Source organism: Panthera leo, chromosome C1 (assembly GCF_018350215.1).
Source record: "Panthera leo isolate Ple1 chromosome C1, P.leo_Ple1_pat1.1, whole genome shotgun sequence".
Taxonomy (NCBI): Eukaryota; Metazoa; Chordata; class Mammalia; order Carnivora; family Felidae; genus Panthera; species Panthera leo.
This window is the reverse complement of record NC_056686.1, coordinates 184,349,306-184,365,848: the sequence shown is the minus strand read 5'-3', so window position 1 is coordinate 184,365,848 and position 16,543 is coordinate 184,349,306. Positions and strand designations below refer to the sequence as shown.

At 40.2% G+C, this 16,543-nt stretch overlaps 1 protein-coding gene across 4 annotated transcripts in view; it reads left to right on the top strand.

Moving 5' to 3' along the window:
- Positions 1–16,543, top strand: part of SATB2 (SATB homeobox 2) — a 218,708-nt gene that overhangs the window by 63,668 nt on the left and 138,497 nt on the right. For all 4 annotated transcript variants that reach the window (XR_006205634.1, XM_042949625.1, XM_042949623.1 and 1 more), the window contains exons 4-5: positions 11,843–11,969; positions 13,132–13,255. Coding sequence is in view for 3 of the 4 variants with exons in the window: in XM_042949625.1 (XP_042805559.1) it covers positions 11,843–11,969; positions 13,132–13,255 (251 nt within the window). In the remaining variant the exon portion in view is untranslated. The remainder of the gene's footprint in view (positions 1–11,842; positions 11,970–13,131; positions 13,256–16,543) is intronic.

The following is a 16,543-nucleotide window of genomic DNA, read 5'->3' as shown; positions in this document are numbered from 1 at the left end:
GCCCAGCCTCCTTCCCTCCTTCCCTCCCAACCCCCTCTGTCTTCCTTCCTTGCCTCCTTGCTTCCTTCCTTCCTACCTACCTACCCACCCTTCCATCCATCCATCTCTGGGATGCTGTGCAGTAGAATGTGGGTGGTAACATGGAACTGCTGACACTTCCCAGACGGCAGCATCTCCCGAAGACAGTAAATGGAGGCTTCAGAGGGATTAAGTGACTTGCTCCAGATTCTTTTGATTGCATCAGATGACTTGCCACCTTAGCCAGTGACATTTTAGAGGGTTCACGTTTTTGCTTAAGTAAAGGAAGTTTTCCCTTAAAAGCATTCTAAAAAAAAATGCAGTTGTTTCTTCTCTTATGTCAACTTGCAATTCATGAATGCCAGCATATGTTTATACAATGCTTTATAATTTTCAGCGTTTAGCTTATGTTTTATTATAATTACCATTTTGTGATTCAGGCAAGAGGAATTTTTTATTACTGGTGGTGGTGGGTTTTTGTTTGTTTGTTTTTGCTTTTAAATTCCCATTTTATGGAAGAGAAAATAGGGGCCCAGGGAAGTTAGATGGGCTGCCCACAGGTGCAGAGCTGCAGCACTGCACTGACAGGGGCAGATCTAAGACCAGCCCTACATTTCCTGATCCCAGTCTGCTGCTCTTCCAACAAAGTGGCTTTCTTGATACTTGACTGCTGTACCGTATGGGGCTGTAGCTAGAGTTGTATAAAACAGTTAATGACATGGCCCTTGCTTTCTGGTGGTATATAGTTCAAATAAGATAAAGACGTTCCGGAGTTTATGCATAGATGGGGAACCATTTTCTTCTGCTTTTACCTTTCGGCCTGTGCCAAATCCTGCAAATTTAAAAAGAAACTGTTACAATGTAGTCCTGACCCCATTTTTTTCTTCTCATATGCCATAACTTTCTCCTTTCTCTTCACTTACTATACTTGACAAGTATGAGAATATTTGCTGATAAATTGGAAAAAAGGAACCTGGGAATCTTGTGATCTGTTTGCCCTTCTCTTGAAAATCAGTGGATTGATTTGTTTCATGCTTTTTACTGGACATCTTGGGCAGTGCTTCTCAAACTTGGTTCATCCTCAGCATTTCCCGGGATCTACCCCTGGAGCTTTATGTTCTAGAAGTCAGGGTGGGGCCCACAACTGCTCTAGGGATGAATTTAGAACCCATTCACTTAATCTGACCACTCTCAATAGCATAGTGCTCCCTAAACTGCAAAGTCCTGGGGGAAAAAATAATCAATTTCTGACCTTCACCTACCCTCCAGGTCGTCATCTCCAGCTGTCGGCCTAGCTATCATGGGATAACTAGGCATCTTGTCAGGAATGATTGCTAGGTCTCTACCATGGTTCAGTTGCCCATTGATTCATATGGCATTTTTCTAACATGGCTAAATATTTTAGGGGGCTCAGATAGACCATTGTCATTATTCATCACCATGTATGTTGTGACTGCTGATCTACTTTGGATTTGATTCAAAAAACATTTGCCTAGGGGCACCTGGGTGGCTCGGTTGGTTAAGCATCTGACTCTTGATTTCAGCTCAGCTCATCTCACAGTTTGTGAGATCAAGCTCTGTGTTGGGCTCTGTGCCAACAATGGAGAGCCTGCTTGAGATTCTCTCCCTCCCCCCATTCTGTGCCCTTTCCCTGCTAATGCTCTCTCTCTCTCAAAATAAATAATAAACATTACAAAAATTTGCCTAATGAGCAAGCACCTTTGTATAGGATCCTTGGCTTCTGTATCGGAGCCATTAAAATGGTAGTGCCATATTTAAAAGTGTGGTTTGCTGTCTTTAAATAGTTCATTTCCCACAAGTGTGGAAATCAGGGAATTTTCAGAACTTCCTTGAAGGTGAGCTCTCTGAAACCTGTAAACCATGTACATTATAAGATGTAATGGTAGCGGCACCCGGGTGGCTCAGTTGGTTAAGCATCTAACTTTGGCTCAGGTCATGATCTCGCCGGTTGTGGGTTTGAGCCCCGCATCAGTCTCTGGGCTGACAGCTCAGAGCCTGGAGCCTGCTTTGGATTCTGTGTCTCCCTCTCTCTCTGCCCCTCTGCCACTTGCACTGTCTGTCTCTCTTAAAAATAAATAAAACATTAACAAATTAAAAAAAAAAAAGATGTAATGGTAGAGTCTATATGAAGATGTATTGAAAGTAAAAATTATTAAAATGTTCTTAAAGGATCCAAAACAAAACAAAAAGCCTTCAAACCAAAAGCAGTTGCCATTTCGTAATAGTTACAGTCATATTTGCTTCCATGTCTTAAAGTTCCTTAACAAATTACTGTGAAATCAGGTTAGTTGGCACATGAATAAAAATGTACAACATAAATGAGTATATGTTTTTCTGCATATTATATGGCAGCATTTTCTTTGATAATCAACATGCCATCATAATATTGCCCTTAAGATCAGATATTATGTAACCTTAAATTATAGGAAACAGAATATGCCTGAGGAGCAATTCTGGAATATATAATTGGGAGCATGCAGTTGATAGGGTTTCCAAAGGTCTTGAGTCCAGTGATGGGAAGCTAGGTCATCGGGAAAACTTACTGCAAGATTGGAGCTCCCATCTGAAAAGAGTACATGTAATTAATTAGGATGGGAAATATGTGCAGCAACTGTATTTTTAGATCTTCAGTGGATACTTCTTACCCCAGAGGATGCAGAAACACTGGCTAAACATGTTATGAATAGCATCTGCTAGAATGTAGCAAAGTATGTTTAACAGAGTATATGTTTTCCCTTGTGCCTTCCATTATTGAAGATATTTTAGGGGGACAAGTGCTAGAGGGAAATTTCTTTATGCAAATGTATTCCTGAAGAGAAGGGAGAAAAAAAAGAGAAGGTTGTGTTACCTGCCAAAATTAATCCTTTAATTTGAAACTCTTTTAGATAGTGATTAAACTGAGAACAATAATAAGAAAATATATGCCAGATGAAGTAATTTTTAACCAGTGTCAGAAGCTTAGAACTGATCCCAAATAATTTCTTCTAACACTTTTCTTTCTCATTTGTCCTCTTTCCCCATGTAATAGTTTTGAATGGCACTCTTATGAAACAAATAACTAAATGCCAACCATATTTTTTTCATATCCTGACCAATATTTTGGCTGTTTTTCAGAAGAATTGGAATTTTGAAAATTAAATAAAGGTTTTTAAAATACCAACTTCAGAAAGTTTTATTTAATTTGTGGAATAATCTTGTTCTCTCTCTTTCTGTTTTTTTTTTTTTTTTTTAAATAGGGTCTTTATTAATTTAGTCTAGTTACTTAGTGCTTATATTAAATAATCTAATAAAAGTCAGGGTTATAACATAACGTTTCCCAAATGTGAAGCAGCATCTATTACAGGAGACAAAATCTTTATGCTGCGAAATGTAAAAACCATGTATAGAATTACAAGGCACCAAATGGTACTGTATATATTTTTCAAGTAGAATGTTTCTGTAGCAGAAGGAGGTGATCAGCTCCGGAAAAGATTGGTAGACAGCTATATATCACTATAGTCTATTGAGAAAATGCTCTGAATTCATATTTCAGGGTTTGTTTGTTTGTTTGTTTGTTTTTTAAAGTAAATTTTACCCCCAACATGGTGCTTGAACTCATGACCCTGAGATCAAAAGTCTCATGCTCTACCCACTGAGCCAGCCAGGCACCCCATATTTCAGAGTTTAGTGCTAATAATGTTCCTGATAATAATGTCTCCTGAAAGATACAGGTATGATTTAAGAATAAAAGTTAGGGGCATCTGGGTGGCTCAGTTGGTTAAGGGTCCGACTCTTGATTTTTGTCTCAGGTCATGATCTCACAGGTTCATGGGTTTGGGCCCCATAAAGGGCTCCATGCTGACAGTGCTGAGCCTGCTTAGGATTCTCTCTCTCTTCCCCTCTTTCAACCCCTCCCCTGATCACACGCTCTCTCTCTATCTCAGAATAGATAAAAAAACTTAAAAAAAAAAAAAGAATAAAAGAATAAAAATTAATGTTCTTAAAGAATAAAAACCCCACCTTGTTTGTGTTTGTCAATAATGCCTGAATTGCTCCAGGTAGAGCTTTCAGCATGTGTGTGTGCATGTGCATGTGTGTATCTATTGATTTTTAGATACATTTATATAACAATATGGCTTCAACATTTCTTCTGAATTGTTGAATTATTTATTTTTGTCTGTTGATTCCTTTTGTATTATTACAAACACGGGATTAAGTGTATTGTAGGTTCCCAGACAAGTATGTTTTGAGGTTTCATTAATTCGTGTAAGTTATAATGGTACCTGAAATAATGTAGAATGCCAGAGGAATGCTATTTCATTTTCCATTAACTTTTACCCCAACGCAAAACATTGGGAATACAGATAGTCTTTAAAAGCTAAGCAGAGGGGCGCCTGGGTGGCTCAGTTGGTTAAGTGTCCGACTTCAGCTCAGGTCATGATGTCGCGGTCCGTGAGTTCGAGCCCCGCGTCGGGCTCTGTGCTGACAGCTCAGAGCCTGGAGCTTGCTTCAGATTCTGTGTCTCCCTCTGTCTCTGCCCCTCCCCTGCTCATGCTCTGTCTCTCTCTGTCTCAAAAATAAATAAAAACTTTAAAAAAAAATAAAAAAATAAAAGCTAAGCAGAAGGTGTAGAAAAGTTCCAGTAAATTTTATTGGGGTGTAGCTAAGCCATGCATTACAAAAGAAGACATGGACACTTCAGAAACCATCTTTGTTTTGCCTTTTTTTTCTTTCCTCATTGAGAAGTCATTCCCACCACAGGTTTAACAATAATAGCTACAATTTATGCCTTTATGCTGTTACAATTTGATGATATACCACTGTCAGGCCCAGGTTAGAAACCCAGGCTGAGTTATTACATACTGCTGGGTAGTGATTTCGTGTGAACTGATTTATGGATAAATAATTCTATGTTCTTATATGGCACAGACAGTTTTTAATTTCTTTAACAAAGCATAGCTGAACAACAGAAAATTATATGCTGTACCACAGGGACACGGCCACCGAGGAGGATAAACTGATGCAATCAACGTCATGAGTTCTCCCGTTTTTACAAGGGGCTCCATCAGCAGTTAGTGTATTGTGGAAATAATACTGTGAATCAGAAGCCCCAAGGCTTAGCTCTGAGGTTGGGGTTTTTATTGATGCTCCTTTGCTGAGATCTCTTGCAGGGAGTTATGAGGTATGTAAGCCCCAGCTTTTAGATATTAAAGCTAATGTCTCGTTTTTTCCCATGCTGAATTTTCACTTTGCTTTAATGTTAAAATGCACCTAGAATACAAGAAAATTATTTATTGGGCTGTTTTATAAGAATACTGCTGATATCGTGCTGGCTTCGTGTATCTGTCTCATAGATTGACTTGTGGGCTTTATTCTAGAGTACCCCCAATGTATAACTGTTCTATCAGCACCATCTATGTGCCATGGCAAACCACGAGAATTATCCTCATGTTCTTTCCGGGCAATCTGTCGCAGGCCCTCATGAAGTAAATATTTCTCATTTTTGAGGCACGGGGAGTAAAAGCTATCTCTTTGGTTTAATTTAAGAGTGGTTTCACTTAGCTATATATACAGTGGTAATAAGCTTTTCTACTCAATTGTGAGCTCCGTAATTACAGGGATAGTGTGTATAAGGGCTGTCTTTGCATCATAGTGAATTGTGCTGGGGAAACAAAAGAAAAATTTGTTGAATGAATGGATGATTTGTGGTTAGTACAAATTTTCTATTTGATTGATTATATTGTATTATCACTACATTTTATTTTATCCCCAGAAGTGACTGACTTTCTGAAAACTTGAATCAAATATTGATGAACTATACCGTGTATTAATCACCATTCTTCTTTTCATAGAGTTAGAGGTAAATAATACCAATGATATGGAGCATGCTTCCACTGAGAAGAATATGTGGATTCTGTGAGATAGGTTACAAACTGATAAAAATAACAAATGTGAACACAAAGAGCATTCTTGAGATTTCTTTTTGAGATAGGTCAACTCTTTGACTCTGGCAGAATACTCCATCGGGAGAGTAAAAAAAAACTGGTTTCCATTACTGCATCTTTTTAATTTTAGACAAAAATTGCCTCCATTTCCAACCTAATTTTATGTCAGTAATGGGAATTTACCTACAATTGAATTTTGTCATTTGGTCTAAAGGCATTGTACAAAGAGTGTGTAGATCCTTTGTATTTTAGCGAGCAGACTTGTCTGGATAGAAACAATTTTATTTATTATATTGTGCTCGATTCAGTCACATTAACATTTTTATGAATTTAAAACCCCAAATAAAGTCCCATAATTTGTGACTCAAAGACCTTGAAACTGCATCTGTAATAGTCCTCAGCACCAGGTATTTTGCAAATGTTTGCAGATGATAAATTCCTTGGAAATAGGAAAGACAGACTTGGGAAATGGTGTCTCTGAAATGGCACTGTCGTGGGAGATCGTTTTCTTCTAGAGAAGTCTCAAGTGTAGCTGGCTTTTCAGTCTTCTGTGCTTGTCACCTGTTCGCTCGTTGGTCTTACATATTCTGTTGTTTAACATTAAATATCAAGTCCCTGTCTGATGTGTGACTGTGGATGAACCATTGATCAGACTCTTCAGAGGCCCATCATATGTGTGAACATTGGCACATAAGCAGAGCTGAGAAGAAAGGTTTTTGGTCCAGTAGCTAGAAAACTTGTCAGATGAAGCCCAGACCTAGTCCTGGCTGTCATCCACTGATGTGCTTGAAAAGTCACTCTTCAGCTCACATCCAGGTATAACACTAACCCCTTGCTGTCCTCATGAAAATGAACTAATGCTTTGAAAAAAAAAATACTTCACAAACTGTAAAGTAACATAAAAGGGTATTATGATAAAGTAAATTCTTTATAAGATACACAGATTGACCAAGAATATTTCCTGCAATGCTATGTAGAGAAAAGGCTTGGTTGATCAGGGTTGGAATTATTTTCAAGGAGAATTTGAAGAATGTGTATGATTTCCTGAAGTGAATGTTGGGGATCCGTACTCAGACTGAGTGTGAAATGTATTCGGGGGAAAAAATGGGAACTGTCATTTATTGAGCATTTACTATATGCCTGGCTGGGCTTGAGGGGTGTGTGTGTGTGTGTGTGTGTGTGTGTGTGTGTGTGTGCACGCACACATGTGCACCGCATGCATATACCACTATCTAATTGAATCATAAGTTTTTCTCACTTTTCAGATAGGGATTGTAAAACCTAATCATAAAGCATGAGGTTTGACAATTCTATTCGTATACTTACAGTTATGCAGTTTTTCTCCAGCACTGCAAGTCAGATCTCCCCAGGAGGTACATGGCTTGTTGTTTCTTCCTCATGCTCCTTTGCTGCACTGTAACAGTCAGTGGGGTCTGTATCCCAGTGGGGGGGAGCTAGGAAGAGGCTGCTAGTGGTTATATTTAGACACACTTGTCTGGACTTTTCAGCTCTTTTCCCTTCTTAGAATGGTGCCTTCTTTTAATCCACCTGCACTCACTATAGGTTAATCTTCCTATCACTTTGCTTTGGTCATGTTACATCTACACTAAAAAACTCCCGAGGATCTATTTTCCCCGAATATTTACTAATCATTCACTGTGGGTCAATCCCCAGTGCTAAATTCTCATTCTCACTTAAAGCCTTGTGGCACCCCTCAAGGGCAGACAGTGTTTTATCCCCATTTTACAGATAATGCAAACAGAGACTTGGAGAGACTACACAACTTCCTCAAAGTCTCATAGCTACCAGGCAAAGGAGCCTGCACCAACTCTAGGACTTGCTCCTGACCTCTGACCTACACAGTGTGTTACTGAGTCAGGCATTCGAGGCCTTCCAAAGTTGGAACCAGGCTGTTTTCCAGTCTTTTCTGTGCCTCATACCTGAACCATTGTGATTTACAGGATTCTAAGAAGAGTGAGAGCATGGTATTTGAAGTGAATCTGGTTTTAGTGATTGCCTGGTGATACCACCCATGGTAATGCAACCCTTCTGAACTTCATTTCCCTTGGAGTTTTGAAAATAGATATCTAGGGGTGAAGGTCCGATGGAGAATTGGAGATGCACTTCCGATGTATCTGGTGGTGCAAAAAATGAGAGACTGAAGGGAAAGAGATTGTTGTAATGTTTTTGTTACTTTTAAAGTAGGGGAGATCTGAACCTACTTATGGGTGGAAGGAAAGGAGGCACTGAAGAGCAAGGATGGAAGAAATGAGTAGGGAGGGGAGGAGGGGTGGAATAAGATAGGACAGGAGGGGAGAGACATAATTCATATGCAGTCTCCCTTTTTGATTTAAAATAATGAGGGCCTTTGGAGTGCCTGGGTGGCTCAGCTGATTAAGCGTCTGGCTCTTGATTTTGGCTCAGGTCATGATCTCATGGTTTGTGAGTTGGAGCCCTGAGTCAGGCTCAGTGCTGGCAGTGCAGAGCCTGCTTGGGATTCTCTCTCTCTCTCCCTTTCTCTGCCCCTCCCCTGCTCATACTCTGTCTCTCTAAAAATAAATAAATAACATTAAAAAATAATGAGCGTCTTTTACAGGCCTATGACCCAATTAAAGATTAAAAGATAATAATGAAATCATTAAAAAAAAGAACTTTGAGTCAACATTTGTAAAAATAACTTGACAATGTCTTTTTTTAAAGAAGCGTTAAAAATGTCTAAATAATTACTGTAAACAGCCAATTGTTGAGATTAATTATATCCAGGCTCTGTACTAAGTCAGGGCTTTTCATTCAATCTTCACAGTATTCCAAAGTGGCCACTACTTCTGTTGTTCCGTTTTATATAGAGAGGCTTGAGGTATGGAGAAATTTAAGTAACTTTCTGAGGTTACATCGCACGTGGAAGAGCCAGGGTGTGAACCGAGGCAATTTCACTTGGAAGCCTGCATTCTTAGTCACTGTTATACTGCTTCCCAGTTTGATTTCCTCAATTAACATTTGACTTCTAGCCCAAGTAATATTTTTATCTATTTTATATTGGGGAAGGAAGACTGTATCTAAGGAATGTATTTCCAAAGAGGGTTAATGCATCAGACAAAGTGCCTGTTTGGGGGGAAGGCTTATGAAAAAGAGGTACTCCAAGGAGACCAGCCTTCTGGACATGGCTGTCCCAGCAGACCTTGCATGCACTGACCCTGGTAGATAGTAGAGCAAAGAACGTGACTTCTGGGACCATGCAGGTGAGTTAATATGGTTGAGAAAGGAGCACGTGCCACTTCCCATTGCCTGAATGTAGCATGCCTCAACAGCTCTCTTTCAAGATGCAGAAACCAACCTGTAGCAGCTGCTCTCTGTGGAGGTATTAAGTGTTGCAAAGACACCTGTGTGTGCCTCATTCCAGCCCAGACAAGTCTTCTTCCGGCTCATCAAGGTGGGGGGCGGGGGGGGGGGGGGGGGGAGGTAGAATTTACCTAAATGGAGATTAGATTACCTAATTTCCATGAGAGTGATTTGTCTATCATATCCTGCAGAGATCCCTCCCCCAATACCCTTTTTTGTATTGAAGTACAATTTACATACAGTAAAATGTATGCATATTAAGCGTTGCATTTGATGAATTTGACAATTTTTATACCCATGCAACCACCAGCCAAACCAAGAAAATCCCCTTATGTTTCTTTCCAGTCAGTTGCCCCTGCCGTCCAGAGGTAACCGCTTTCTGACTTCAATCCCATAGGTTAGTCCTGTAGTCTTGCCTGTTCTTGTATTTTTATATAAATTAAATCTTACAGAGATATTCTGTGTGTCTGACTGGATTATGGCATATTTTTCCCGTGGAATACTACTCAACAAGAAAAAGGAGTGAGCAGTGACATACACACTGCAGAATGGGTGAACCTCCCCTAGAGTTGTGCACTGCACAATGACAACTTCCAGAGTCATTTGCTTCATGTTACCTTTGTCTTCTTAGTCACCAAAATACCCACGAAATCGGCTTCCTCCACTTGTCATGTCTATCATAGGGCACAATTGCTGACTTCATTTTTCTCCCCTCCAGTTGCTTATGACAAAATACTGTGTCTTTAGACCATGGTCAATTTATACTCAACTCATGGGCTATCTTGATAATGATTTTTTGAAAGGGATTTAAAATAATGTAGTGATTTTTTAAAAAGGAAATATGTTAGCCATGTGGCGTGTTATCTTTTTTAGTATTTTCAAATGTCAGAAAGAGTAAAGGAAGCCAGGAAGCAGACCCAGGCTCTGATGGGTGCTTGTCCAGTGAGCCCTGGATGTTCATTTCACGAGACTGCTTTATGCTGCGTTGCTGTGCACTTTTCATTGTCATGAGAGAGAATGTTAGGAAAACTATCCCCACAAGAAAACAGCTTTTCTTGGCAAGTGAAATGTGACTTAAGGAGCCAGAACTGGAGACATACGGTACTATGAATGAGAGCTGTGTTACTTTATTGGATCTGAGTCCAGGCACTATTTATACTGCAGCATATTCAGCACCAGATTGTTAAATCTTAATACTGAAACAGTGCATCATTTTAATATTTTTGTTCTGTTTATTCCCTGTTTTCAAGCATTATGTCAAGCATTGCGCATTCATTGATTTCATCTTGGACAGGACACGCCCTGACCAGAAAGTTCATTTCCTATTATTGGAATTTTACCCCAGAGCTATAAAGCATCATTTCGCGAAGCTTTTAAAAGTTCACTTGGGTATACAGGTGTTCTCTGTCTTTGATGATAAAAAATATTTTGAAAGAACACTGTAGTTGGACCCACCTGTATTGTCAAAAATTTCTATTTCTTTTCTTTCACCAAAACAACTGTTTTAGTGGAATGTATGTATGACAATTTCTGACACCTTGGGGACCATTGGGCTTTTCACAGCATACAAATAAAATTTTTGTCCCTCTGTGTTTGTGAAATGGGTTTTTCTTGATCTTTTCTTTATTTTTCTTCATCAATGTTATATGTGCCCTATGGACACAGATATATGGACCAGATAAGATGCGTCCATCTTATGACTAAGTTAGCATTTTCACCACGTGTTGCTGAAGCTATCGGAAGAATCTTCTTGTCACAAGGGTATTCCTAAAATCACTGCTCTATATAGTGTAAGTTTGACCAGGATTTTTATTCTCTCTCCATTGTCATGCATGTTTACCATATGCAGCAGGAAACCCACAGGGAAATGGTAACCATTGTCACTCTAAAAAGAGCAGAGGAATAAAATTGAAAAAAAAAAAAAAAAGGAAGCTGAAGGCATCTCTGCTATTTCTGATCTGTGGTCAGTCATTGTGCTATTGGAAAATAACCCCTCTGCCTGGTGAAACACGAATCTGGAAGTGAACTCTAACTGGTTCATCAGCTCCAAATGCTGTTTGCACTGGGGATCACACCACAGTCAGGATGTGACTGTGTGTGTGCTGAGCCCACACACAGGAATTTTCTTGTACAATTCAAAACCAAATCTTATATTTACTTAAGGCTTGCTTTTTTTTTTTTTTTTTTTTTGTCTATGAAATCAGCAGTCCGGTATATTTAGCATCAGTCTTAAGTTAGAATGTGAAACAAGACTTTGGGGGAAGGAAGTATCCGTATGGTTTTCTAAGTAATTTAAGAAACAGGAAAACATAAAAGAACTGATTGTCCATGATTAAACCTCAATCCTTTCATTCTCATCTTCCTGTATAGTTAACTCAGTTGTCGGCCAGAAAGAAATAGGTTATTGCACTGGGTTGTAAAATATCTCTGAATGGGCCTTGAATGTTGACTATCGAATGACCTTCTTAACATTGAACAAACAATGAGAAGGTTTAATAAATAGCAGAAATGTGTTTATTATGTTTTTCTTCTCTTTGCAGGAATAATCAAGCTGGGGAGGTGGAACCCTCTCCCCCTCAGCTATGTGACAGATGCCCCCGACGCAACAGTGGCCGACATGCTGCAAGATGTCTATCATGTTGTGACGTTGAAAATCCAATTACAAAGGTGGGTGTCTCTGAACATCTGCCCTTCCGCACTCGTGGAGCTGCTCCGTCACTCAGAGAGTCACTGCAGAGATTAGCACGTCCTGTCTTGGTTGATTTCTAGACACTGGATGAAATGAGAAAAAAAGGAGAGAGAGGAGGGACCCTTCACCAGGCATCTTTATAGTCCACATTCCAACTGTTTTATGTTTTGTTTTCAGAAGCAGTGAAGTGGTAACCTAGGGGAAGCTTGATAAATCATTAAAAATCTGTGGCCCTTAAAGGGGAACTTTCCACAGCCCCTAATTTAATGGGTTCTCTGTTTAAACACTTAGCACATACAATTTGAAGAATAAACACTTCTGCTGTTTTTGGGTTTGTGTTTTGAGGGCTGACTTCTGTGCAAGTGTAGCAGGCTTCCCAGGAAGGTGCTGGCACTGGGCATCTTTTTCTTCCCTTTCTGGTGGCTGCCTCGAAGAAGCACACTCTGCGGCCTGCAGAGGTTCTGGAAGTGATTTTATTTTTTCAGGTACAGCATCCAGAGCAAGTTATGCCTCTAAACAATCTAGAGGTTCTCTGCAGAGTCTTGTATTGTAAAGTGCCTATAAGTCATATGGTTTAAGAGATGTTGTCCTTTAGTGTAAGGGTTTTGAATTTGCTCATTTTGGAGAATCTGTACTTTAATGGGGACCCAACATCCCCATCCTTGCCTAGGAATGCTTTAGTGTCCTATCTTAAAAGTTATTTTTTGGTTAGGAAAGCAACATCTCTGAATCGTTCAATGAGAGTGAAGAGTGAGCCTTCACGCTTTGAATTGAAAGGAACATTTGTTTACATTTAACGTTAGGGATGTCCAATAACTGAACTTGTATTGTGGAAGTTTGTAATCACACTGCCATGCCATTCCCATCAACAGATTGGAAAAGCCATATTTTAAATCGTTAACAGTTCTTCATATCTGAAGTGACTATTTTTCTTAGAGAGACCGAGTGGGGCTTTGTCCAAGTCCTAGAGAAGCAGTTTTGCTCTCCTTCCCTCATGTAGGGCCCACACGGGACCCTGATCTTTAGCACTTTTCCTATTGCTGGCACAGGACCCAGGAGCAACTGCCACACTCAGAACCCCCTGCAGCCAGGGCCCTTTGTTGAGGTCTGCATGGTGTTCATTCTTGCTCTGTTTCCCAGTTGTTCGAAGTTGGAAGACTTGCCTGCGGAGCAGTGGAATCATGCCACAGTCCGCAATGCCTTAAAGGAACTGCTCAAAGAGATGAACCAGAGCACATTAGCCAAAGAATGCCCTCTCTCCCAGGTCAGTATATCCAGGTGGGGTTCTGGGAAACGAAGAAAGCCACTGGTGGACTTTCTCGCAAGAGGGGCACGCCTGCTCAGACAGCTGTCCTCTATCTTTTATTATAGTTACTCTGCACTCTAGGTGGAAAAAATATGGAGGTTGTGGTGTTTGTTTTTGTTTTTGTTGTTTTGTTTTAGCGTAGAAGTTTTCACTTCCCGAGAGCTTTGCTGTAATGGGCATACATGAAAACATTTCACATTCACAGTCTTTAACTTCTCACGTGTATCACAGGAGGTAGGTATCAGTGTCTCCACTTTATCGATCAGGAAACCAAGACTCAGAGAAGCACTTTGCCTTCCCAGGCTTCCTCAGTAGGCTAAGTGGCAAGTTGAGATCCTAATCCAGACCTCCCCTCCCAAGGTTCAGGCTCCAGACCATTCATTTTTTTACTTAGTCAATGGAGTGAGTCAACTATGTCAGACCCATCTTAATTTTTTTTGTTTAGTTTTTGAGCATTTCCCCTGGCTAGCAAAGAAAGATGATCTTTACATCACATACACTTGTATAGTTTCTGCTGTGATTCTGCCACATGAAAATATATCATGAGAAAAAGAGGTACTCCATTTTTAGTGAAGCGATGAGAAGCTAAAGCCACAAAAATAAGAGGTAGACAAGATCAAAGGAAGGAACAGAGTGGGAAAGGGCTGCCTTTTCCATTTGTGTTCATGGGCAAGGGACCCACTTTTTCTAATGATGCGGTAATATTTTGGTGGCTATGGTCAGCGGCTTAGGACTGCTGTGAAATGAACTCGGGTTGACATTGTTTAAAGCTATGAATGGAAATCCATTTCCTGTGTGAGTTGCTACACTTGATTTAAGACAATGGACTAATTACATGTCTGTCAAGTTCAAGGGAAGGTGACAAGAATGTAGAAACTTGATGTGCCCTGATCTGTGTTCTAGGATAATAGAGTCTTTGGGGGGAAGCAGGAAGCCTTCTGGTTAAGAGCATGCATTCTGGAATCAGTTAGATCTGGATTCATGTCCTGGTTTACAGGCCTCTATGACCTCACTTTTACAAGCCTGTTTCTTTGTAAGTAAAACCAGGATAGTAATAGTTCTAAGTCATATAATGAGGAGTAAATGAGATAAATCACATAAATTCCTGGCCTGGTGTCTGGCATACAATGATTTTGCATAAACAGTATCAGCTATTATTTAAAAAAAATTTTTTTAAGTTTATTTGTTTTGAGTGAGAGAGAGTGAGTGGGGGAAGAGCAAGGAGAGAAGGAGAGAAAAGATCCCAAGCAGGCTCTGTGCTGTCAGTGGGGAGTCTGACATGGGGCTCGATCCCATGAACTGTGAGATCGTGACCTGAGCTGAAATCAAGAGTTAGATGCTTAGCCAACTGCGCCACCCAGGCACCCCCAGTATCAGCCATTATTATTGAGACATGATATTGTTGGTGTGAACTGAATATTTTTCATGTGTGTTGTGGAGCATGTTTTAGAATTTAAATCCTCTGAGATGCTATTAATCTTTTTTTCCCCCAAATATTCAAGAAGGTATGTATCTGAGTAGTAGGTAGCTAGGTAGAAAGGAACACTGGTATTTCTTGACCATCAGTTATGTACTTAATCTTGTGCTTACAGCTTTCACACAGGCCACTTCAGTACCTACCTGTAGGTATGTATCCAGGTGCTAACACTTATTGCTAGGATTTTCATTTATTCCAGTGTGATTGCTTATGTAGTTATAAAAATAAAAATTTGAAGTTATTCTGATCATATACAGGTATTGGATAAAGAAGAGTTAGGAAAAATAATTCATTTGTCCTGACTTTTACAGTCACAGTTAATTGTTTCTTGGATTTATATGGAAGTCAAAATGGGCTTTACTTGGAAGTAGACAAGCTCCTAACTTAATATTACCAATTCAGAATTTTATCCAGGGCTGTTAGAGCCAATGGAAATTTGGCCATCACTGATCTATCATGATTATCAAGTTTAGTTATCACTGTAATATGTGGCTAGAGAGACAGCATGAGTGGAAAGAACCTAGACTGGGAGCTGAGAGCCCTAGCTGCCATCTCCCCCATTCATTTATTTTTGCTGGGTGTGTGATCCCAGGCAAGCCCACCTGCCTTGAGGACCTCGCTGAATTCATTTGTAAACTGGGCATGATTGTTATCTATGCATATTTCACATAATTTGCAGGGTTGTCTTGAGGTTTGATTGAGACCACCTTTATCCCCACCATGAAAACCTCTTTTTCCCCCCATTTTCTATTCTCATTACTTGCCGCCACACCCCCTCCTCCACCCCTGCTGGTTGCCCAGCCTGAAAAGTTTCTTCTCTATCACTCTAATGTTTGATCCTGTGGATTCTACTGCCTTCATATCTGAAATCTTCCTCCTTTGTGCCATTTCCTCGTTTAGACTTAACCACCTTTTAACCTTTGTCCCATCATCTGCTTTTCCAACACTGAGAACTTGCCATTTCCTCCTCTGCAAGCCTCCAGTGACTGCCTCTGCCCTGCCCAAAAGAGGTACAGACTGCATTAACATAGCCTAGAAGAATTGTTCACATGACACCATCCAGCCTGACTTCTCACCGGAGCCACCACCTTCCCCTTTTTACCTGCATCCTCTTTGTGCTCCAGACACATGGAATGAATTACTTTAGAACGTTTGCCATTGCTCTAATGTCCCCAAAATATTCCTGAGGGTGGGAGCAACCCTTAGCATTACAAGTCTAACAAAGCAACTTCTGGTGATATTTTAAAAAAATCATGCAAAATTTATATTCTGCTCCATATACCTGTGTTTTTGATATTTGTTTTTGATGCCATAAAAATCACTTTACCTGTACTTCTCCTCCTGTTCATGTGAGACTGGCCTTCCAGGGAGATACACCATGCTAATGTCTGGCTTTGGTAGCCCTGTACACAATGCTGGTGTTGTTAGGGTCCTTCAGTTTGATCCTTGCTTGCTTTTACATATATGATTTCTTCTGGCTAGTATGCAGTGCTCTCTTGTACTTGATGAAGTCACCTCTCAAATTCAAGCTGGAAAGTCACTGCTGGTGAAGTACCCTGACCTCCTGGTTGAAGCAGTTGCTTCTGCTCTTGGTGGACTTTTGTATACACCCCTGTCACAGCGCTTATCACAGACTGTTATCAGTGCTACCTGCTGGTTCTCATCACTTGCTGGACTGCCCCGCAAGCAGAAGCCATCTCTCGTCCACCAGCACTTCTTCAGCATTCAGCACAACATATGCCTTGCAAGTAGTTGTTATTCTGATGCAC